At 38.4% G+C, this 24735-nt stretch overlaps 1 protein-coding gene across 11 annotated transcripts in view; it reads right to left on the bottom strand.

Annotated features, from left to right (window-relative positions):
* Positions 1–24735, bottom strand: part of Adam22 (ADAM metallopeptidase domain 22) — a 255202-nt gene that overhangs the window by 127895 nt on the left and 102572 nt on the right. For all 11 annotated transcript variants that reach the window (XM_045160147.1, XM_045160149.1, XM_045160150.1 and 8 more), the window contains exon 4: positions 9573–9639. In XM_045160147.1, coding sequence (XP_045016082.1) covers positions 9573–9639 — 67 coding nt within the window. The remainder of the gene's footprint in view (positions 1–9572; positions 9640–24735) is intronic.

The raw sequence follows: 24735 nt of genomic DNA, 5'->3' as shown, positions 1-24735 counted from the left end.
CTGGTGTTTGCTTCAAATCACAGAGGCATCAGTAAACTGTCCAAGGCTCACAGCTATTAAATGGCAGATTCAGGATTTGAGTTTAGGTCTGACTAATCTTAACTACATTTTCAGTGTCTAAGCTTTACTGTCACCAAACTACATATTTGTCCTGGAGTTGGACATAAAAGACCCGATGGGTCACATTTGCTAGCACTGCACATGGTTTTATATATATATATATATATATATATATATATATATATATATATATATATATATATTTTAATTTAATGAGAGGTAGTATGTCCTCAAGAACATAATTTGTCCAAAGCTCTAACTGCACTGTGAAATACAAACCAACCCCAGTCAGGACCATGAAGATGTTTATTCCTGTCTTCTTGTATCAAGATCCTGCATCAAGGCCTCTGTGCCTTTATTAGGTCCACTACCTGAAAAACTTATTCCACTCACATCTTAATTGGCCACACCTTATAATTCAAACTTTAACTTAATATTTCATGAAGGTTGATATCCTTAACTTTTTCAAAAAATGCTTGAGTTCAATATTCAGTACCAAAGAAAGTATCTTCCCTGTCATCCCAGACTGGAGCAGGTCTCCCATAAAATGCTCTGAGGGCAACATATACTTCTTACTTGGCATTCATTAGTTACATAATTTACAAGAGTTTTAGTAATTATTTGCATTGTGCTTGGAACTCCTTAAAGACAAGTTTCATGAGAGCAAGAATTCCACCATAGATTCTACATATCTATATCGCTATGCATGGCCTATGGCAAATCCTCAATTCATATTTTCTGTATGTAGGAGAGTTAAGAATACAAATAGGATGCCTGAGAAAGTTGACTTCTTTCTATTTTGCCATAAATGCCTAGTATCAGGTTTCTATTTCCTTAAATTCCATAAGCCTGAGTTTGTAGGAGGTTCCTATGGGAATAATCAAGTCCACCTGCATCTAACTCCTTTTCTACTTCACTAGAGCAAAAAAAGATTTCAACAAAAAATGGACCCTTGATACACTGCTACTCAGAATGGCTATAAACATTCAAGTCTCTCACTAGGGCGCTGATTTTATGCTCTTTACTATGTGCCTTTATTTTGTAATACATATTCACTGGAATGTAAGAATTTTTACTAATTAAGAAGAAAAGAACTGTAGTTTGGGACACCAAGGGAATAATTTGTGATTTTTTTCATGTGTATGTGTGATTCAAACTAGTTAACCTTATCAAAAACATTCTGCAACTTCCTATTCAATTATAATTATTCTAATAAGAATTCACTATGCCTTCAAAATGTGGCACCCATAGATTTTCAAAGGCATAATATAATGAAAGGATGGTTTTATAATTAGAATTAAACTAGAAAAGATATTCTATTATAAAGTAGTTAATTAGTTCTATACATAGAAATATCATTAATGCTACTTTAATTTTTTTAATTTATAGCTGAAAATGTCTTTTATGTCTATGGATAGTATCTTGACTATTAACAGATGAAATAATTCCTTGGATAGTTAATTGGGAGAAAATCATACACCAGAAAGAAAATAAACAGGCCTTTCTACTCAAGAAGCTTACCAACAGAGCTTAGGAAAAGAACTCATGCTGACAGCAGCTGTCATTTTTTCATTTTTCCTTACTCATAGCAGTAGGATGCCCTGACCTCTATCAACTGGTAATGGGCCAATATATTTTCTTTAGGCTACAAAATTATGGCCACTTATAATCTTAGCAAAGCCATTAAGGCAGCTGATGTATTATACATATTGATGGGCCTAAAGAAACCTGGCTTCAGTCCCAAGGGAAAGCAAAATTTATTTAAGGCCCAAAGAGTTTTTTCCCTCTAATTGAAAGAGAATTAAGTCATGAGATCTAAGATCTTCCTGAAATCACAATGATTACAATACGGCACAGGAGCATATGTCTGCATAAGCCTGCCAGGGAAAAACCATGCACATCACCAAGCTCATAGAGGATATGGTAAATAAGCAGATGTCAGTTGGTGGATGAAAAGTACAATTAGGAGATAGACTTGGAAAAACTCGTGATATGGGTGAGAACAAAGCAAATATTTTCTGTTTGTTTATTAGATTGTGCAGCTCTTTTATTTTCTTCTTATATGAAGAATTGTGTGTTGAAAAGAAAGGAAAGGGCCAGAGAGGATGAAGGTAGCTCTTTAAAACACCTTGGCAAGGATGCAACCACATATTGCCTTTTTTTTTTTTTTTTTTGGCAGGATAATGACAGGTTTCAGCTTCATTACTCTTGTCCATGAAACGTCACATTTTCTCCAGAAGCAGACAAATTTATATGTAGGCATAACCTAAGCATATGAACTATGCCATATGTTTACCATGTGCAAGACAGCAACATATTTCAAACATAGTACTCTGGAAACCAGTCTGCTCTCCTGTAATGAATATTACACAATTCAACTTCTATGGAGAACAAAGAAGTACTAAAAATTACCACAAGCAAATGGTTGAAAAAAAATAGGGCATCCTTTGAAGACACTTGGTCTTCTTTGGAAGAATGGAAATTGTATATTAGAATATTTGAGATTTACCTGAACTAATTATATCTACAAGTTATGGCTTACTAAAAATAGCTGCTAAGGGAGTTATGACTGCAAATGGGAAACTGGGTAAATGCTGGAGTTAAAATATTTGCATTATAGTTCCTCTGCCATTATGATTGTCATTATAGAGCTCCTAGACCATGGTGGATAAGAGCACAAATTTTTCTATCAAACTTCCTGGCTCCATATATGGAGCCAGAGAGTTCGAGCTTCTATACTTCACTTTCTTCACTGCAAAATGAGGATAACAAAGAAAATACTGCTTCACATAGATTAAATATATTCAGTAGTGCTCAGTATACAGTAAATGCCATATATGTGACAGATATTAATCCAATGATGATTGCTTATTTGATTATTCCTCAGTCTAGTTATTAGTAGTGACCCTATCAGGTCATATATTTAAGAGGGTAAATGTTGAGTAAGACAGGAAATCCCAAGAGAAAGCTGCTAATTATTAATTTGTAAAATATAAAATTTTCACAATGATATAAAACAGGAACACAGAAAGCCATCATATTTTAACAGCATGAAGGCAAATGTTTCATTTACTAGAAAAATATGCTAATGGCAATGAAGCACTACCGGTTTGTATTAATAAAAAGCAGAAGGCAACTCTTCCAAACAATAGCATTAAAGCACGGGCCACAGTTATGTATCCCTAAGATAAGCCTCAGTCAAGGACACTTGGTTAATAGAGAGCAAAACAAGGTGCCTCACAATATAGTAATTAAGAACTAAGGAAATTAGCTCCCCAGGATTCTATTACACCAACCATCAAAAAAAATTTTTTTTCCAGCCATACTTTTGTTGAAGATTTAAAATACTTTGTGGGCCGGGCATGGTGGCGCACGCCTTTAATCCCAGCACTCGGGAGGCAGAGGTAGGAGGATCGCCGTGAGTTCGAGGCCACCCTGAGATTACAGAGCTAATTCCAGGTCAGCCTGAGCCAGAGTGAGACCCTGCCTTGAAAAACCAAAAAAAAAAAAAAAAAAAAAAAAAAAAACTTTGTGAAAATATCTGGGCTCTTGCATTAGTAACTAGGAAAACTGAGTTATTCTTCTGATCCAATTCATTATTTTAAAACGAAAGTATTTTAAAATGGGCAGCAGCTCAAACCCACAGAACCCAAAGGACAATGTTTCCTGTACTGACTCTATTTGTAATCACAGAGTGATTTCTAAATAAGAAGATCCTGGGACTGAGTCTCACTACCATCACAGAAATTCAGTTCAATAATTTATTAAATGACCATATATTACATTTGTTTTTTTTTTGTTTTTTTTTTTATTTATTTGAGAGAGACAGACACAGAGAGAAAGACAGATAGAAGGGGAGAGAGAGAATGGGCACGCCAGGGCTTCCAGCCTCTGCAAACGAACTCCAGACGCGTGCGCCCTCTTGTGCATCTGGCTAACGTGGGACCTGGGGAACCGAGCCTCGAACCGGGGTCCTTAGGCTTCACAGGCAAGCGCTTAACCGCTAAGCCATCTCTCCAGCCCTTACATTTGTTTTATAGGTCTAAATATCATTCTGAAGTTTAAAAAAAAATGTTTATGCTGTGTATAGTAGGGCATGCCTGTAATCTCAGCACTTGAGAGTAGAGGCAGGAAGAACAAGAGTTTAAGGGTACATAGTGAGTTGGTGGCCAGCATGGGATATGAAGCAAGACTTTGTGTCAAAAAAAAGTCAGTACTTAAGGGCTAATGATTAAAACATAGTAGAATTGGGCTGGGGAAATGGCTTTGTGGTTAAGGCATTTGCCTGCAAAGCCAAAGGACCTAGACAGGAAGATCATGAATTCAAGTGAGACACTTTCAAAAAGAAAGAGAGAGGGGGGGAGAGAGAGACCACATGTAATGGTGGCCACTACTTACATTTTATCTCATAAACATCATCCAAAATGAAAGACGCCCTAAAAAGCTACCTTTACAAAAGAAAGGTCTCTCAATGCAGTGGCTAGCTTCTACTAAAGCATGTCACAGAATTCAGTGCATATCAAAGCTTGGCTTTTCTTTTCTTCTTAATGGCTTACTCTTCTTGTTCTAGAGAAAGAACTGGGCTTTTCTATAGTAATGCAGCTTAGGAAATCAATAAGGAAACTCAATATCCAGGATAAGCAAATGATGACTAACCCCAGTGTTCATCTTTCCTGCTCAATAAATGCAGAGGCACACTGACAGTTTACTAGCTATTTTTGTACACCCTACAGCTCAAACAAAACAAGTATGTTTGTACCATTCAAGTATATGCACTGAAACTTGAGAAAAAAAAAATCTCATAAAGTAGTTATTAAGTAAGGAGATACTTTTTTAAAGTAGAAAAAGCAGAATGCAGTCACTAAACAATGAACTGTATCTTAGATAAACTCAATTCTATCATTAATAAAAACTGATAATTTTTTTACTTAAGAAAGGAGTTAATATTATAACACACTATTAAATTATTACTGAGAATTTCTTTATAAATAAAACTCACTTAAGACATATAAAATGTAATTTCTTTAATAAATTGTGCACCTTTTGAGTTTTCTGTAGGTTAGGAATCTAGAGATCCTTTACACATAATTAAACATTACAAGCTATTTTCTATTGATGATGTTTAATTTCATGAGAACTACAATGTAGGGAAACATCTGTTGCCCTGATAGTCACCATATTTAACTTTTCCTAAGTAATTTCTTACAGCTGTCTTTAGGGTTATCGCCCCAACCCCACCTTATCATTGACACATTCATTATAAAAAACAAAAAGGTGGGATCTTTTTAAAGGCATTCCCGCCTTCGTTAGGAGAAAACAAATGAGCAAGAAAACTGACTTAGGAAAAGACATGTCAAAGGAATTTACAGACTCTGTTAGTAGTGCAGGTGCCTGTAGGAAGATGGTTTGTGTAAGATAACATTCATGGAGCCCCAGCCCCACAGAGGAGAAAGATGGATGTGAGCAATAGGCCAAAAACTTCTGTTCAAAAAAATTAGGCTTTCCCCCCTGCCTCTAAATCAACTTCCTTATTATTCTTTTTCCAGGAATGGCAAAGATCATTTCAGTTTGCTGTTAAAGTATTTTTAATGTAAATTACAACACATTTAATCAGAGTAAAAGGTTCCCCTAGAGTCACAATAACCACTTTTACCCATGAGTAGCTACTTCCTTTTCTGATACCTGCTCCCCACTACACAGCACTCTCTCCAATTCCTTCACCTATTTCCAGACTTCCACCTTGACCCACATTCCTTTGCTTTCTTATCCATCTATCTACTGCCCTTGTGAACAAAATCAAGACTGAAACCATAATTCCTGGGGAGAATCAAATATAACCAAGCCATAAACAGAAACCAGTTAATTGCCAGACCAAAGTCAACACTATATAATGGGTGTCTTAAGATTTAGGACTCTAACTGAAAAATAGTTGAAATGCTCATATATAGTAGCTCAGAAATAATTTGAACTATTAACAACAGACATTCAGTGGACATTGTTTTCAGTCATGATCATAAGAAAGAAAATACCAAAAATACTACCAGAAATAATGGTAGTAATGACTACTCATGGTCTTTCACTGAGGTGAAATAAATCATGCTTCCACAATGAAATATGTTTTCACTTTTTGACCCTAAGAAACCTTCTCTATTGATACATGCTCCTGTTCTGCAAAAACAACTTACTGTTCCTCCACTAGTGTTCTCTAAAACTTCTGCTGGGGCTATTTTCCTGAAATGGTCATTAAGGGGAAAATAAAGTAAGCTTTGAGCAGATGTGTATTATTACCAATATGGCCTAAGACAACTAACATAACAAATTACCCAAAGACATATTAAATTTCAGAGACATTCCTAAAGGGTCTTTAAGAACACCACCACTTTAGTCTAATTATTAAATATTACAAAGTAGCAATTATCATATTCCCTAATGATTTAAATATGTATACAAAATAGAATTATAAAATGTTTCAACTTTTCTGTTTTATGCTTTATGCTTTATACAACCTAGATCATACAGGAGATAATACAGCACTAAAGTCAGCTCTGTAGTTAGATGAGCTAGGTTTAAATTGTAGCCCTAGTTTTCTTACTGCATTACTATGAATGAGCTATGCAACCTCCCTGTGCCTTAGTTTTTGTAAAGTAGGGTAGCAATTGTATTCATAATCACAAATCTCTTTGAGGACAGAAAATATGTGCATGTGTGTGTGCACACATGTGCTACCATATCATTTAGCAGTCATTATCAGTCATTATCATTATTAGTATTGTATGTTGAGCTTATCTAAGTGGAGCATGGACACCAGACCTTTCACTCTGGCCACTAGGCATTCATCCCATGCTGCTTCCAAGTACAAGGGGTATCATACCATACACACACAAAAACAAACAAAAATAACACAAATAACAACCTCAGAGGCTTTTAGGGAAGATATTATGAACTAGGCTGTTGTCCCCTAATAATTACTATGTTGACATGCTAACCTCCAATACTTTAAAATGTAATTGTACTTAGAGCGTGTGTGTGGAAGTCAGAGGACAAACTTGGGCATCAGTTCTCACCTTTTGTCTTATCTAAGACAGAGTCCCTTTATTATTCAGTGCTGTGTGTGCCAGGCTAACTGACATGCAAGCTTCCAGGATTATCCCATCTACACCTCCCATTTCATCATAGGAATGTTATTATTATAGACACACTACTGTATCAGGCTTTGTATGTGGGCCTGGGGTTCTGAATTCAGGTACTCACACTTGCACAGCAAGTGCCCATCTCTCTAGACAAACATTATAATTTGACTATTGATAACAGAGTTTAACTGCAACAAAAAGCTTTATGACAGTAACATATATAATTATAAAAATGGCCTTGTGGGCTTTTTTATGGAAAAATAAAATGTTCACTATATGTTATAGTGTCTTCTAAAAGACAAAAATCAGGGCTGGAGAGAGGCTTACTAGTGAAGTTGCTTGCCAGTGAAGCCTGAGGACCCAGGTTTGATTCCTCAGTACCCACATACAATAGATGCACAAGGTAGCACATGAATCTAGAGTTCATTTACAGTATCTAGAAGCCCTGGAGTGCCCATTCTCTCCCTCTCTCTTTCTCTCTCTCTCCCCCTTTCTCTCTCAAATAAGTAAATTTTTTAAAAAATTAAAATAAAAACAACATAATATTGCAAATATATGCTACTATGTAAAAAGATAAATATGTAAAGATAAAAGTACTTAAAGGAAATATAACAAAAATGAAAGCAAAGTTTATGTCTCCATAATGAATTTAAGGATGAGTTTTCTTTTCTTGCTTTACTTTTCTCTGCTTACATGTTTTCTAAATTGAGGGTATATTACTGGGCACAATGACATACACTTGTATTCTCAGCACTTAGAGGCAGTGCTGAGGCAGGAGGATCATGAATTGCAGGCCAACTTGGGCTACACAGTGAGTTTCAAGCTAGCCTAATCTACATAGTAAGGCCCTGTCTCAAAAAAACCATAGGCTCAAGCCAGGCATGGTGGTTCACACCTTTAATCCCAGCACTAGGGAGGCAGAGGTAGGAGGATTGCTGTGAGTCTGAGGCCACCATGGGAATACAGAGTGAATTCCAGGCCAGCCTGGGCTAAAGTGAGACCCTACCTTGAAAGAAAAAAACATGGGCTGGGTCTACAGCTCTGTGTAGTACTAGCCTAGCATATGCAAAGCTGTGGGTTTGATCCTAATTCTACAAAAATAAAAGGAATATATATCAAATTTGTAATCTGTAAAAGAAGCCAACTATGAGCAAATAATGCATTTTTAAAATATTTGATTTATTTATTTTGAGAAAGAGAGAGAGAATGGGTGTGACAGGGCCTCCAGACACATGTGATAATCTGTGCATCTGGCTTATGTGAGTACTGGGGAACCAAACCTGGGTCCTTAGGCTTTGCAAGCAGGCACTTTAACTGCTCAGCCATCTCTTCAGCCCACTGATAATGTTTTTATTCAGATAGTTTATCATTTAATTCAGAGAAAATAGATTATTCTGAACACTATTCAGGGGAAAAAACATAAACTCGGTTAAAATTTACTGCACAAAACAGTGAGCAGAAAGAAGCCATATTTGGGATGCTTTTAATCTGTTATATCCTAAGGTTACATTACCAGTAAGTAGGCTGGGGGCGGGGACTCATCCTGTTGTACCTATAGCTAGAATTGGTTTTTTAATTGTGTATTAAACTTTAAGACCTTACCCATCATAGACTGTATCCTGAGATTTCCAGCTTCAGGTATTTTGAACTCCCTGAGATATCCCCATAAACCTAATGATCTTACATTTTACCTGGGAAAAGTCTGCAACATATGAATCCAAAGTCATATACCTACCTCGAACCCAAAAATTTTGTCTTTTGGTTATCAATTCTAATTTTCTTTTTCGTTTGGTGGCGGTTTTGAACAGAATCTCATGTAGCCCAGGCTTGGCCTTGAACTTATGATCTTCCTACATACACCTCCCGAGTTCTAGGATTGCAGGTGAGAGTGATTTTATGTGATGCAAGGGATCAAATTCAAACACTCTAGGGAGATACATCATCAGCCCTTAGTGAAAATATTAAAGCTAAATTTTATAAAGTATTTTTTATGTCATAATCTAAAAAATACTTACTGCTCTATGAATTATAAAAAACCTTAGTCCAATAATTTCTATAGTATGCTAAGAATTCTATATCTAATAACTACAGATAATTTTTTCTACAAATGGATAATAAACTATTTTAATAAATTATAAAATATTGTTAAAAGCTCAGAATTAGCCAAATATGGTGGTACATGACTATAGTTCCAGCACCTGTGAGGCAAAGGCAGGGTGATTGTGAGTTCAAGGCAAGATTGGGATACACATGAGACCCTATCGCAAAACAAACAAACAACAACAACAAAAAAAACTATACATTAGAAGAATCACTAAAAATTGACATCATGACCAGTAGTATTTAAAGAGTCCCATCTCAACAAAGGAAAAATGCACTTACTTTAATTTCCACCATTTTTTCTCCATGTTCAATGTGTCTCTCTATATAGTCAGAGGACAGCAACTCACTGTAACAAGAAAAAGAAATAATAATTAAAGAGGGCCTTGGGGCTGAAGATGTAGCTCATGGGAAGAGGGTTTGCCTACTATCATGCTCCTGACTAGCATGCTCCTGGCCCTGGCTCTGTTCTCCAGTATTGTGGAAAAGATATAGGACTCCAGAAAAGTAAAGCATTGAAAAATTCAGATCAAGTTCATACATCTCTACTTTAACAATTTTTAAGTCAGATTTTTAAAAAGCTAACATTATACAGAAAGGAACATACTTGTATAGAAAAAAAGAGACATAGACAGCCCTCCCAGTGTTTATAAAAGGACAGGAGGTTGAATTGCCTATATCACATGTTATCTGATTGTCTAACATAGCTGACCTCTCTTGTTCAGCCATCAGGTCTAGAACCTACATTAGCAACATCATTATTTTGAAATATTTTACTTTTAACTAGCTTTTTATTAGAAAGATTTGGGAGTTTTGGTGGGTTTTTTATTGTTATGTGTTTGTTTGGTTGTGGTTTTCTCAAGGTATGGTCTCACTCTAACCCAGGCTGAACTGTGTTTTGCAGTCAGGTTCACATTGTTGGCAGAAAACACCCAACCAGGAGCAGCTTGTGGGGGGAAAAGGGGTTTATTTCAGCTTACAGACTTGGGGGAAGCTCCATGATGGCAGGAGAAAACAATGGCATAAGCAGAAGGTAGACATCACCAGTTGGCCAATATCAGATGAACAACAAAAGGAGTGTGTGACAAACACTGGCAAGAGGAAGCTGGCTATAACATTCATAAGCCTCCCCCAACTACTGCCTCCAGGATGCTTTAATTCCCAAATTAACATCAACTGGGAACTGAGCATTCAGAACACCTAAGTTTACCGGGGTAAAACTTGTGCAGGTCAACAAGCCAACGTTGTTGCAATAATGCAAAAATAAGATTCTAAGCACACAGGTCCATCATGTTAAGCTTGCCTATAGCTATTTAACTTGTTAACAAAATGTGCAGATAGACTAGGTTCATATCATGGCTCAGCACCACAGTGCTCTGTCATAAGTGAGTGGGATGGTTGACCTGTTCTCTTCACTGGCTGCTCTCATAGCCTTAACAGTTGCTGCAATTCTAAGCATCTCATGAAGGTAAAAATATCCCAAGATTAAAGAAAATAAAAGGGCTTTACATTTCTTTAAAAGAGTGAGCTCTTGGCATTCATCTCAAGTGCTTCTTGCCAGAAATCTGTGTTTTGGCAACCTTTGATAAGGACTACCTGAACAGTGGAGTCTCCTCCCTGGATTCCCTGGGAAACACAGACAGTAAAACAGTATTACAGGGAAGGAGGGTAGTGGAGGGTAACTCCTCTATAGCCAATCAATGGTAGTACTTTTTACTTCTTCCTTGGGAATGTCACATATTTAACAAATTTCCAGGGATTTCTGACAAATGTTAAATCTGTGAGGCAAAGATCTGCTTCAGCAAAACTAGTAGTTGCTCCACCATTCTCATCACATCTTGCCAACCAAGTATATACCCAAAACATGAGAGGTGCCAGCCACATTTTTGCAAAAAGTGTGGCCTTGCTACTGGAATGAAGTAGAAAGAAACACTACCATATGAGTCAGTGTTTATTAGCACAACCAGCCATCTTTGGAATCTGACCTTATAGATTTAGAAAAAAATAATTCAGCTGATAGAGTAAAGAGAAGCGGGGAGACAGGAGAAAGACAGCTGAACAAAAATGAGTTGTACCAGTGCCGAACAACAAAATGAAAACCCCAAATCTTGGCTGCTGAAATCCACATTCCTCAATGTATCCCTGATGATTGGGGGTTTGAATCCCATCACTGTTATTGGTGTCATTATCAAGGCAGCATGAATGAATTCAAGAGCAACTAAATAAAACTACTCCTTAGAAGAACAGCAGTATAGCAGTAGTAGTAGTAACAATAATAATAATTTCTGATGAACAAATTTAAAGTCTTTTAGATTTTTGAAATGTCAAGGAAACATTTTCTTGTGAATTATAAAATCTAAACATTAAGAGAGTATGAGTCATGACAGGAGTATAATTACAGCAAAGAAAAAACTCTCTGCTCAGGAATTATACAGCCATTCCAACCAAGCTTCTGAATCTACAAGCACTACTAGAAAATGTTCCATATAATTTAAACCAAAAACAGCCCATGCAATTTGGTTTTGTTTGTTTGGAATATTGTGAACATGTGCTAAATATTGTTATTTTAATTATCAGGCTAGAAAGCCTTCCATTTAAAATGCCATTGTTCTTTCTTTCAACATGAAATCATCCTTACTACTATCAAGTTAGAATCTAAGAGCATTTTCATAAAGTATCCTAAAGTAGAGATAATCAAAATTATCACATGTTCTTTTCTTTACATCAACATTATTTATTAAGCATCTATTTAAATCCTTATAAGTATATGGAAGCAGAGAATTTCCTTGGCATTAAAGTTTATGATGACCTGGCAGGAGATGAACCACCCCTCACACAGTAGCTAGGGCCCAAGTGAAACCACACAGAAATTGGGAAGTTGAGTAAGAGTTGCATACACATCAAGACTGGCAACCTGAGTCAGGGTGATGGAGACAAACAGGATACTCAAAATGCACCAAAGCAGAAATCCATACCAGAGTAGACTTAAAGCACACCCACCAAGGATCAGGGAACTTTGCAGAAGAGGGAGCAGAAAGAATGGAAGGGTGGGAAGGGATATCCAGAGGCATTGTCTACCCCCACAATGACTGTTGCTCTCACAACTCATAACCCACAACTCCATGATGAATCTCAGCAATCCCACTAAGGAAGGCCCTCTGTGGAATGGGGGCAAGGAAAAGGGAAATGATGGATCCATACAAAGTTTCTACTTAATAAAAAGGAAAAGAAAGCTTAAAATATGGATGACTAGATAGACCAAAAAAATATACTTACTTACATACATACATAAATACATACATACATACATAAAGACAGACAGACAGACAGGCATGGCACTATAATGAATTTCTTAACCCAGAGATTATCCCATGTTTGAATTTATCAAATATAAATGTAGAGCCAGGCATGGTGGTACATGCCTTTAATCCCAGCACTTGGGAGGTAGAGGTAGGAGGATCGCAGTGAGTTCAAGGACACCCTGAGACTACATAGTGAATTCCAGGTCAACTAAGGTAAAGGTAATAAATATAGTTTTGGGATATTATTGTTAAATTACTTTAACTACTTTATTTATGAATGTAAATTCATCAGTATTACAAATTAGCATATTGAAGTATACTAAGAGTTTCTTCATTAAAAAGTTTATTTTACTGTAAATGTATAAAACATTCACTATGTTAATACCTTATTCAAAACTACATAGGTATGAACTTAGATAAAAATAAACTACCTTGGGCTGGAGAGATGGCTTAGTGATTAAGCGCTTGCCTGTGAAGCCTAAGGACCCCGGTTCAAGGCTCGGTTCCCCAGGTCCCACATTAGCCAGATGCACAAGGGGGCGCACGCGTCTGGAGTTCGTTTGCAGTGGCTGGAAGCCCTGGCGCGCCCATTCTCTCTCTCTCCCTCTATCCGTCTTTCTCTCTATGTCTGTTGCTCTCAAACAAATAAATAAAAAATGAACAAAAAAAATTAAAATAAAATAAACTACCTTACAGTCAAATTCTTAATGCCATTTATTAAAGGAATTAATGGTTTTAAAATTAGAAATGAAGCCAGGTGTGGTAGCACACGCCTTTAATCCCAGAATTCAGGAGGCTGAAGTAGGAGGATTACTGTGAGTTCAAGGCCAGCCTGAGACTACATAGTGAATTCTGGGTCAGCCTGGGCTAGAGTGAAACCCTACCTCCAAAAACAAAAAAAAACAAAAAAAAGAATTCTAAACCCTACCCTTTTGCCATATACATGTTTACATGTCATAATAAGCAAAACAAATATAAATGTGTTCATTCATATTGCAGGACATGGTGGCAATCATTTGTAATCCAGCACTTAAGAAGTAGGGGCAGGGGGACTTCCTGTTAAGATGGTAGCATAGGTACCACGCCAAAGCAGCCTGGGAGGAAAAAAGAGCAAAACCCCAGCAAAATAAACACTTTTACTAAAAAGTGAGGTGTATAAGAAATTGAAGCAGCAGTGGAGAAGTAGAAGAGATCCAGAGCATCCAGAGCCCGCACAGGCTGGCAAAAGCAGCCCCAGCAGGTCCACCAACCGCGGTGGCAGCGGCGTACCAGAAAGCTGCCAGACTCCGCTCGAGCCACAGGAAAAGCCAGGTGCAGGGAGCTTCCACTCATACCGGAGCTCTCTGCAACTCAAGAAATGTGAAAGGAGAGTGGCAGTAAACAATGGAGGAGCAGAACACGGAGGTAAAAGAACACATGGAACAGCAAGAGAACTAGAGCAGCTGCAGCTCCCTCCCTTCCCCCACCGCCTGTGCCCAGCAACAGTGAACAGAGCAGCTGTCCCAGGACCCAGCCTCGCCAACTAGAGCTGACTGCAGGACCCAAGCAGGAGCAAGGGCTGGCAGCAATAATAGTGGCTCCAGGACCAGCAATAGCAGCCCCAGCAGTGTCAGATCCAGTAGCGGCAGCTTCAGAGGCAGCAGCAGCAGCTTCAGTGGCAGAAGTGGTGGATCCAGCAATGGCAGCTTCAGAGGCAACAGTGACGGAACCAGCAGTGGCAGCTTCAGTAGCAGCAGTAGCAGTTCCAGCAGCGGGGGTGCCGATATGCAGGGCCACAGTTGCCAGCCTCGGTTTGCCCCATAGGAAAAGCCAGTGCCCAGCTCCAGAAATCAGGACAGCAGCCCAACAACCAAGCCAGCAACTTGACTGACCCAAAATCATCCAAAAAGGTAATTGGGATTGATTGCACCAGGGAAGGGTCTCACTTGGTCACAAGCTGACTTGGATCCCTCAAAAGACCAGAAATCTTAACCTCTTTGTTCATAGAGGATCTGGTTGTTATAATAACTATTCTTGCAAAATATTCGGTGCTGATTTGATTGAATGTGTACAGTGTTTAGTTAAATTTTAGAATCTACCTGTATTTTATTCCACTTAGCCTACTTGAATACTCCCATAGCAGGCAAACTCAACCCCTAGGAACACCTTTGTATATACTCTCAGAGTCGTAAGAGCCACACCTAACACCTTAAGCTCCTATCCTGAAGATATATAACATCAAATCAATTGATACAGCTAAGAATACCCAGCTAGCTAGAAAATTCAAGCATTAACTTAATCCAAGATGCAAAAATATATACATTATAACACAAGAAACACTAAAAAGCAAGACAATATAAATCCACCTAACAGTATTAATGCATCAGAAATGACCTCCAGTGAGAACTAGTTAGAGGAAATGCCAGAGAAAGGTTTCAAAAGAATGATTGTAAATATGTTCAAAGAAGTCAGAGAAAAAATCAAAGGAGTCAAAGAGTAACTCAAAGAGGAAATCAAAGGAATCAAAGAAAATGCAGGACACCAATTTCATGAAATAAAGAAGGCAATACAGGACATAAATAAGGAAATAGAAATAATAAAGAAAAACCAGTCAGAATTACTAGTAATGAAGAACACAGTTAATGAAATAAAAAACTCTGTAGAAAATCTCACCAGTAGAATGGATGAAGGAGAGGACAGAATATCTAAGCTAGAAGACAAGGTGGCAGATCTAATACAGGCCAACAAACAGAAAGACAAACTTATAGAAAAGTATGAGTGGGAATTTCAAGATATTCGGGACACTATGAAAAGATCAAATATAACAATTCAGGGCAAGAAGAAGAATTTCACTCAAAAGGCATAGTAGGTATCTTCAACAAAATCATAGAAGAAAATTTCCCCCAAATTGGAAAAGAGGTGCCAATACAGATACAGGAAGCCTTTAGAACCCCAGGCAGACAAAACCTGGAAAAGAACCTCTCCTCGCCATATTATAATCAAACTACCAACCACACACACCAAAGAAAAAATATTGAAAGCAGTTAGAGAGAAAAATCAAGTTACCTACAAAAGCAAGCCCATAAGGATTACAGCAGATTATTCAACATAAACTTTTAAAACCAGAAGGGCTTGGAGTGATATATTCGAAGTTCTGAAAGATAACAACTGTCAACCAAGGTTACTTTATCCTGCAAAGTTATCCATTCAAATAGATGGAGAAATAAGGACATTCCATGACAAAAGCAGGTTAAAGGAGTATTTGAAGACAAAACCACCTCTACAGAAAATACTTGATAGAATCCTCCATGCTGAGGAAAAGGAAAAGCAGACATATAAGGAACCTAGACAAAACAAGCAATACTCAAAGGCTAGTTAACACAAGAGAGCACAGGTAGAACCGGAACCACAAAAAAAAAAAAAAAGAAAGAAAAAAGGCAAACATAAATACACACCTTTCAATAATATCACTTAATATCAACGGCCTCAATGCCCCAACCAAAAGACATAGGTTTGCAGACTGGGTTAAAAAGCAGGATCCTACAATTTGTTGTCTCCAAGAAACTCACCATTCTACAAAGGATAGACATTATCTTAGGGTGAAAGGTTGGAAGATGGTGTTTCAAGCAAATGGGTATAGAAAACAAGCAGAGGTTGCTATCCTAATATCTGACAAGGTTGACTTCAGTCCAACGTTACTCAAAAAAGGTAAAGAAGGTCACTTTATACTGATTAAGGGCACACTTCAACAGAAGGACATTACAATCCTAAACATATATGCACCTAACATAGGGGCTCCCAAATTCATCAAACAAACACTATTAGAACTAAGGTCACAGATAACACCAAACACAGTGGTGGTGGGTGACTTTAACACCCCACTCTCATCAATTGACAGGTCATCCTGGGAAAAATAAACAGAGAGGCATCTAAACTAAATGAGGTCTTAGAAGGAATGGACCTAACAGATATATACTGGACATTTCATCCAAAGGATGCAGAATATACATTCTTTTCAGCAGCACATGGAACATTCTCTAAAATAGACCATATATTAGGACACAAAGCAAATTTTAACAAATTCAGGAAAATTGAAATAATTCCTTGCATTCTATCTGACCACAATGGAATTAAACTACAAATCAGTAGCAAGAAAGGCTATAGAGCATACACAAAATCATGGAAACTAAAGAATACACTACTAAATGATCAGTGGGTCAATGAAGAAATCAAGAAGGAAATCAAAAAATTCATAGAGTCAAACAATAATGAGAACACAACATATCAAAATCTCTGGGACACAATGAAGGCAGTTCTAAGAGGGAAATTTATAGCCTTAAGTGCCTATATTAAGAAATTAGAAAGGTCACAAGTAAACAACCTAATGCTTCACCTTAAAGCCTTGGAAAAAGAAGAACAAGGCAAACCAAAAATCAGTAGGCGGGAAGAAATAATAAAGATCAGGGCAGAAATTAATGAAATGGAAACAACAACAACAACAAAAAAACAATCCAAAGAATTAATGAAACAAAGAGTTGGTTCTTTGAAAGGATAAACAAGATTGATAAACCGTTAGCAAATCTGACCAAAAGAAAGAGAGAAGAGACACAAATTAATAAAATCAGAGATGAAAAAGGTAACATCACAGGAGATTCCAGAGAAATTCAAAAAATCATAGGGACATACTATAAAAGCATATACTCCACAAAGTATGAAAATCTGAAAGAAATGGATGATTTCCTTGATCTATATGACCTTCCTAAATTAAATAAAAATGAGGTTAATCTCTTAAATAGACCTATAACAAACATGGAGATCCAAACAGTTATCAATAATCTCCCAACTAAAAAAAGCCCAGGCCCAGATGGATTCACTGCTGAATATTACCACACCTTTAAGGAAGAGCTAACACCATTGCTTCTTAAGCTTTTCCAGGAAATAGAAAAAGAAGGAATTCTACCAAACTTCTTCTATGAGGCCAGCATCACCCTGATACCCAAACCAGGCAAAGATAGAACAAAAAAAAGAAAATTATCAACCAATCTCCCTCATGAACATAGATGCAAAAATTCTCAACAAAATATTGGCAAACAGAATACAAGAAAATATCAGAAACATCATTCACCCTGACCCAGTAGGCTTCATCCCAGAAATGCAGGGATGGTTCAATATACGCAAATCTATAAATGTAACACATTATATAAACGGGTTGAAGGACAAAAATTACATGATCATCTCATTCGACGCATTTGACAAATCCAACATCCCTTCATTGTAAAAGTCCTACTGAGACTGGGAATAGAAGGAACATATCTCAATATAATAAAAGCCATTTATGACAAGACTACAGCCAACATATTACTAAATGGGGAAAAACTGGAAGCTTTTCCACTAAAATCAGGAACAAGACAAGGATGTCCACTGTCCCCACTTTTATTTAATATGGTTTTGGAAGTCTTAGCCATAGCAATAAGACAAGAGACACACATAAAAGGGATACAAATTGGAAAGGAAGAGATCAAGTTATCATTATTTGCAGATGACATGATTCTATACATAAAGGACCCTAAAAATTCTATTAGCAAACTGTTAGAGCTGATCAAAACCTACAGCCATGTAGCAGGATACAAAATCAGTAGAAATCAGTAGCCTTCATATATGCTAACAACAAACACACAGAGGATGAAATCAGAGAATCACTCCCATTCACAATTGCATCAAAAAAAAATAATAAAGTACTTTGGAATAAACCTAACCAAGGAAGTAAAGAATCTCTACAATGAGAACTTTAAAACACTGAAGCGAGAAATTGCAGAAGACACTAGAAAGTGGAGAAACATCCTCTGTTCCTGGATTGCAAGAATCAATATTGTGAAAATGGCAATCTTACCAAAAGCAATCTACACATTTAATACAATCCCTATCAAAATTCCAAAAGCATTCTTCATGGAAATAGAAAAAAAATCCAAAAATTCATTTTGAATCACAAAAAACCTCGAATATCTAAAATAATACCGAGCAACAAAAATAAGGCTGGTGGTATCACCATACCTGATTTTAACCTATACTACAGAGCCACAGTAACAAAAACAGTGTAGTACTGGCACAAAAACAGACATGTAGATCAGTGGAACAGAACAGAGGACCCAGATGTAAGCCCAAGTAGCTATAGACACCTGATATTCGATAAAAGTGCAAAAATATTCATTGGAGAAAAGACAGCCTCTTCAGCAAATGATGTTGGGAAAACTGGATATATATATGCAGAAGGATGAAAATAGATTCTTCTCTCTTGCCATGCACAAGAATTAAGTCCAAATGGATTAAAGACCCTAACATCACACCTGAAACTCTGAAATTGCTAGAGGAAAAAGTAGGGAAACCCTCCAACATATTGGTCTTGGCAAAGACTTTCTGAATACAACCCCATTTCCTCAGGCAATAAAACCACAGATTAATCACCAGGACCTCATGAAATTACAAAGATTTTGCACTGCAAAGGACACGGTGAAAAAAGAAAGGGGTAACCTACAGAATGGGAAAAAATCTTCGCCAGCTATATATCTGATAGAGGATTAATATCTAGGATATACAAAGTACTCAAAAAGTTAAATAATAAGTAATCAAACAAGCCAATCAAAAAATGGGCTATGGAGCTAAATAGAGCATTCTCAAAGGAAGAAATACGAATGGCACATAAGCATCTAAAAAAATTTTCTATGACACTAGTCATCAGGAAATGCAGATTAAAACTGCATTGAGATTCCATCTCACTCCTGTCAGATTGGCTACCATCATGAAAACAAATGACCATAAATGTTGGCAGGGATGTGGAAAAAGAGGAACCCTTCTACACTGCTGGTGGGAATGCAATCTGGTCCAGCCATTGTGGAAATCAGTGTGGAGTTTCCTAAAACAGCTAAAGATTGATCTACCATATGATCCAGCTATAGTACTCCTAGGTGTATATCCAAAGGACTCATCTCATTTCCTTAGAAGTGCATGCTCAACCATGTTTATTGCTGCTCAATTTATAATAGCTGGGAAATGGAACCAGCCTAGATGTCCCTCAACTGATGAGTAGATAATGAAGATGTGGCACATTGATACAATGGAGTTCTACTCAGCGGTAAAGAAAATGAAGTTATGAAATTTGCAGAAAAATGGATGGACCTGGAAAGGATTATACTAAGTGAGGTAACCCAGGCCCAGAAAGCCAAGCGCCACATGTTCTCTCTGATATGTGGTTCCTAGCTACCGATGACTGGGCTTCTGCGTGAGAATGAAAATACTTAATAGCAGAGGCCAATAAGTTTAATAGGAGACATAAAGGGAAGAGAAAGGAAGGGAGGAGGGTACTTAATAGGTTGATATTGTATATATATCAGTACAATGATTGTGATGGGGAGGTAATATGAGAGAATGGAATTTCAAAGGAGAAAGTATGGGGGAGAGGGGAATTAACATGGGATTTTTTTTATAATCATGGAAAATGCTAATAAAAATTTTAAAATAAGAAAAATATATAAAAAGAGGTAGGGGCCGGAGGATTTGAGGCCAGCCTAGTCTGCACAGTCAGTTCCAGACCAGCCTGGACTACATAGCAATATTCTGTCTCCAAAAAGAACTCTCAAAACCCATTTTCAAACATAATGATGATCCCTTGTTTAATGGGAAACTATCAAAAATGAGTGGGAGCTGGCATACAAAGGTTTGGAAATTAAGGACAATTATTTGATAGTTTCCATCTAAGCACTACCATTTAGTAGCTCTATAGCTTTGCTATTTAATGTTTATGAACATCTCTACAAAGGAGATCAAAAAGTTGAGCAATATAGAATATAAGTGATTTCACCAATTATGATTTCAATCAAACTACTCTCTATTCACAATTTCCTATTTACTCAAGTTTCCTCTAGAACTCCCTCTTGAACTGTTTTGGTTGGGTCCTTTAAGCCATTGGCCCTACCTGTCAGTTTTTCACTCCCATTCCCTGTCTTATCCAGTTAAGCCACCATTTATATGCTATCATGATAATTACCCACTTACATACTCTTAACCTCACTAAGACTCTTATTAACAGCATGGAAAAACTTAATTATTCTATAAATCAAAGCCTAACACCAAGAAAGACTTGAGGGATCACAGGTCCAGTTTATGACCATAGTTATCAATTGTTCCTTCAGCATAACACTCACTGACCTTAAGTATATTATATTCTTCTAGTCACCTTATTCCAAGAAGACAAATCCATAATTTTTACTCCTCAGATCTTTAAAGTGGTTCTTCAGTACTACTGAACTTAATTCTATATTCATGAAGAAAATGGAAACAGAGGGGAATGTCTCATGTTTCTAATCTACCTGCTGCTCTCTTTCTGAACTAGTCTCCATTAGAGGGTCAGTAAGCATTTCAAACTTGACACATTTCCTGCATAATTTGTTTCCTGCATAATAATTGTTGCCTCTACTAGGCAATTGGCCATTCAAAATGTATTCTAAGCCAGGCGTGGTGGAGCATGCCTTTAATCCCAGCACTCGGGAGGCACAGGTAGGAGGACTGCCGTGAGTTCGAGGCCACCCTGAGACTACATACTGAATTCCAGGTCAGCCTGAGCCAGAGTGAGACCCTACCTCGAAAAAAAAAAAAAAAAGAAGTATCCTAGTAATAACTTTCCAGTAATGAAAACTGGGTACATCACCTTAATCAAGTAACCAGTTAATATCACCAGTAATGGCATATATCAGTTCATATCATCAGTACTAGAAGGAACCAAATTATGTGCTTTGAAATGTCTTAGTAATAACATACAACTCACAGCATACTCACTAAAAATACCTAAGAAAAAATATAACAAAAAAAACCCTAACCTTACAATAATTTTCAAAGAAACAACCTAACAACTACTTAACCTAAGAAGCTGCCAATAAAATGTGACTTCAAGGTTAAGATGAAGACAAGAATTCAATTATAGGACTTTCAAGAGACCTCAGGCTATTTTGTTAAGAGCACAGATCTACATATAAGAGTTTCTAAGGTACATAGGGTACCTTATTCAACTAAACAAGAGAATTTCTAAAAAATTCTTTTTCCACTAGTGCTGGGGAGCCAAATCCAGGGCCTTGCTCGGCAAGTTCTCTACCACTGAGCTACAACCCAGCCCTCTAAGAATATTAAAGGTATGATTTGTAGATTTCATCTAAACAAAAAAGTTATTAAGAACTTCATGGAAGCCGGGTGTGGTTCCGCAGGCCTTTAATCCCAATACTCAGGAGGCAGAGGTAGGAGGATTGCTGTGAGTTCGAGGCCACCCTGAGACTCCATAGTGAATTCCAGGTCAGCCTGGGCGAGAGTGAAACCCTACCTAGAAAAAACAAACAAACAAACAAACAAAAAAAAGCCCTCATGGCCAGGAGTGGGGGCCTTTAATCCCAGCACTCAGGAGGCAGAGGTCGGAGGATTGCCGTGAGTTCCAGGCCACCCTGAGACTCCATACTGAATTCCAGGACAGCCTGAGCTAGAGTGAAATCCTACATCAAAAAACAAACAAGCAAAAAAAGAACTTCATGGCTGGAGAGATAGCTCAGTGGTTAAAGGTACTTTCTGGCAAAGTTATTCTCCAGTACCCATGTAAATCAATGCACAAAGTGGCACAAGAATCTAGGGTTCATTTGCAGTAGCTGGGGGCCACAGCATGCCTATTTGTAGGGAGCCAATGCAGACGCCATTACAAGATGATGCTGGCTTCCTGCCAGTCTTGAGGTAAACATTTCCTTATTTAGGCAACGCCTTGGCGCCAACCTCGCTTGAGGTTGCACATGCGCTTGACGCCCCTTGTCCTGAGCCTATCCCGTGGCTCCTGTGGGCAGGTGAGCCTATGGCAGCCAATCAGCAGGCACCCCATAGTGCTCGGCCCTATAAAAGCAGCTACACTCCTGCGCCCCTCGCCCCTCGCCATCAGCTTTCCTGTTAACCAAGAGGCTCTCCAATAAAGTGTGATCAAGAAGGATCTTCGTTTGCTGGTCGTTCTTTCCCTGCAGGACAGGGGCTCGCCGCAAAGTGGTGCCGAAACCCGGGAACGCCAGGTGTTTTGTGGTCACCGGGCAAGGGGCCGAAGAGGATCCAGAACTTGACACACGGAGAGGAAGACGTCGGAGAGGAAGACGTCGGTAAGTCATCCCCAGTCATAATGTTTTTTCACTTAGATCCCTACCTGATCCTTGTTATTTTCATTCCTGTGTGGTTTATTGTCCTTGTCGTTTGCTATGAGCGCAACATGGGCAACTCAGAGGACAGAATTGGTAAGGGTACACTGCCGTTTTGGCGGCTGATTCACTCTTGCTTAAGTAAAGAAAACCACATGGAACTTATTAGAAGGGGACGGGAAGTTCTCGCAAGGCATCAGGATAGTCTTTCTGAGTCAGATTCAAATGGGGAGTCAAAAACTAGGCCTAGAAAAAGAAAAAAAATAAAAAAGAAGGGATTAAACAAAGATAAAAGTTTAAAAGATGAGCTCAGAGAAACAGGTGAAATCTATAATTGCCCCCCCCCAGGGGGAAAAAGGAGCCTTTGACAGGCTCTACCCTCCCATTGAGGAGCTTACACATGCAAATGTACTTGACACAGATAAGGAGGCTAGCTCCGATTCTGCAGAGGAGGAAGAAGAAGAATTATTTAAAGGGGAAGAGGAAAGACTAAAGGAGGCCTGTTATAGAAAAGAGCGATATAGGTCCCCGCCTAGACGCCCTTTACTGACAAAGGGGCCTCAAGGCCAAGGGTGTGGTCCTTTACAGTCGATAGAGCCTTCCGCACCCCCACCCTATAACTCCCCTGGGGACACATGCCGCTTCATTAAAACAAAAACCTGGTCACGGCTGGCCTCTGCTTTTCCCGTTTTTGAGGACCCAGTAACTCAACAAAGGAGACATGAACCAGTTCCCTATAAACAACTAAAGGATTTGGTTCAGGCTGTCAAGGGTTTTGGACCAGGTGCAGATTATTCCGTTGCGTTGTTGTGCAGGATTATTACAGCAGGGCTCGGAGCCTATAGTAAGAATGTTTAGACCCGATTCCCCTCAAATGTTAAATGCCTAATTGTTTTGGAGGTCTTTCAGACATTCTCTACTTCTTTTAACTTGTTTACGGATTCCTTATATGTGGCTAATGCGGTTGCTGGCCTAGAGACTGCTGCTTCTGTTCGCTCTGCTAGTCTGGTGTCTAATATTCTTTTACAACTTCAGTCTTTAATTTTTCAGCGAACTTGCCCTTTCTATGTCTTAGATAATAAATAAAGAGGACCGGATCTTGTTAATAAGATCCAGGGGAGCTGTTTGTGTTTTTCCATAGGAACAGGATTCTCCTCATTGGGTTCCAGCCTGGCTGGTGAGGACAGTCAAGCGATCTCCAGAGGAGGGTCCAGAAGACAGTAAGGTCCATCAGGGCGGAGATGATAAAGGTCTTGTGGACAATCTTCCTCCTGTGCCTGGAATCCATTAAAGGAGAGCCACGTTGGGGTATTCTGTCAACCTTTCCCAAACCTATGCCGGTGCTCCATTCTGCCACGGTCTTCCCTCGCTTCTTTACAACTCCATTTTCAAAGTGGATTTTATGTGGAACAAATGGCAGCTGCATGGACTTTACACCCTTTGTACTGTTACAAGGAGGACTTATAGCTTGCAATAATGTGCCCGGGACCCTCCATACGGAGAATCAAGTGGAAGAGGGTGTTAATGACATTGGACATGGCTGTGGGAGGAATACTTCCTTTGCCCCTGCGCTGGTGTGTGTTCATCCACTGTTTCTGTTCGTTCTTAGTAACTTCTCTTTCAGTAATTGTACCAATGCTTCCTGTTACTTGTCTCAATGCTGGAATGCCAAGGTATTCAAGAATGCTATGGTCCTTAGCGTGCCCTGGTGGGTCCCCGTGCCTGTAGAGGCCCCCAGCACGCTATCGCTATTCAGACAAAAAAGAGATTTTGGTATCACGGCAGCGGTGATAGCGGCTGTGGCCGCAATAGCAGCTGCTGCCACAGCAGCCGGTGTGGCCATAGCCACTTCGGTACAGACTGCTGAAACTTTGAATAGTTTGGCCTCCTCCACTACCGTGGCCCTGGAGACTCAGATAGCCCTAAATTCCCATCTAAAGAGTGTTCTCTTATTTTAAG

The sequence above is a fragment of the Jaculus jaculus genome, chromosome 10 (assembly GCF_020740685.1).
Source record: "Jaculus jaculus isolate mJacJac1 chromosome 10, mJacJac1.mat.Y.cur, whole genome shotgun sequence".
NCBI classification, from domain to species: domain Eukaryota; kingdom Metazoa; phylum Chordata; class Mammalia; order Rodentia; family Dipodidae; genus Jaculus; species Jaculus jaculus.
This window is presented reverse-complemented; position numbering and strand designations above follow the sequence as displayed.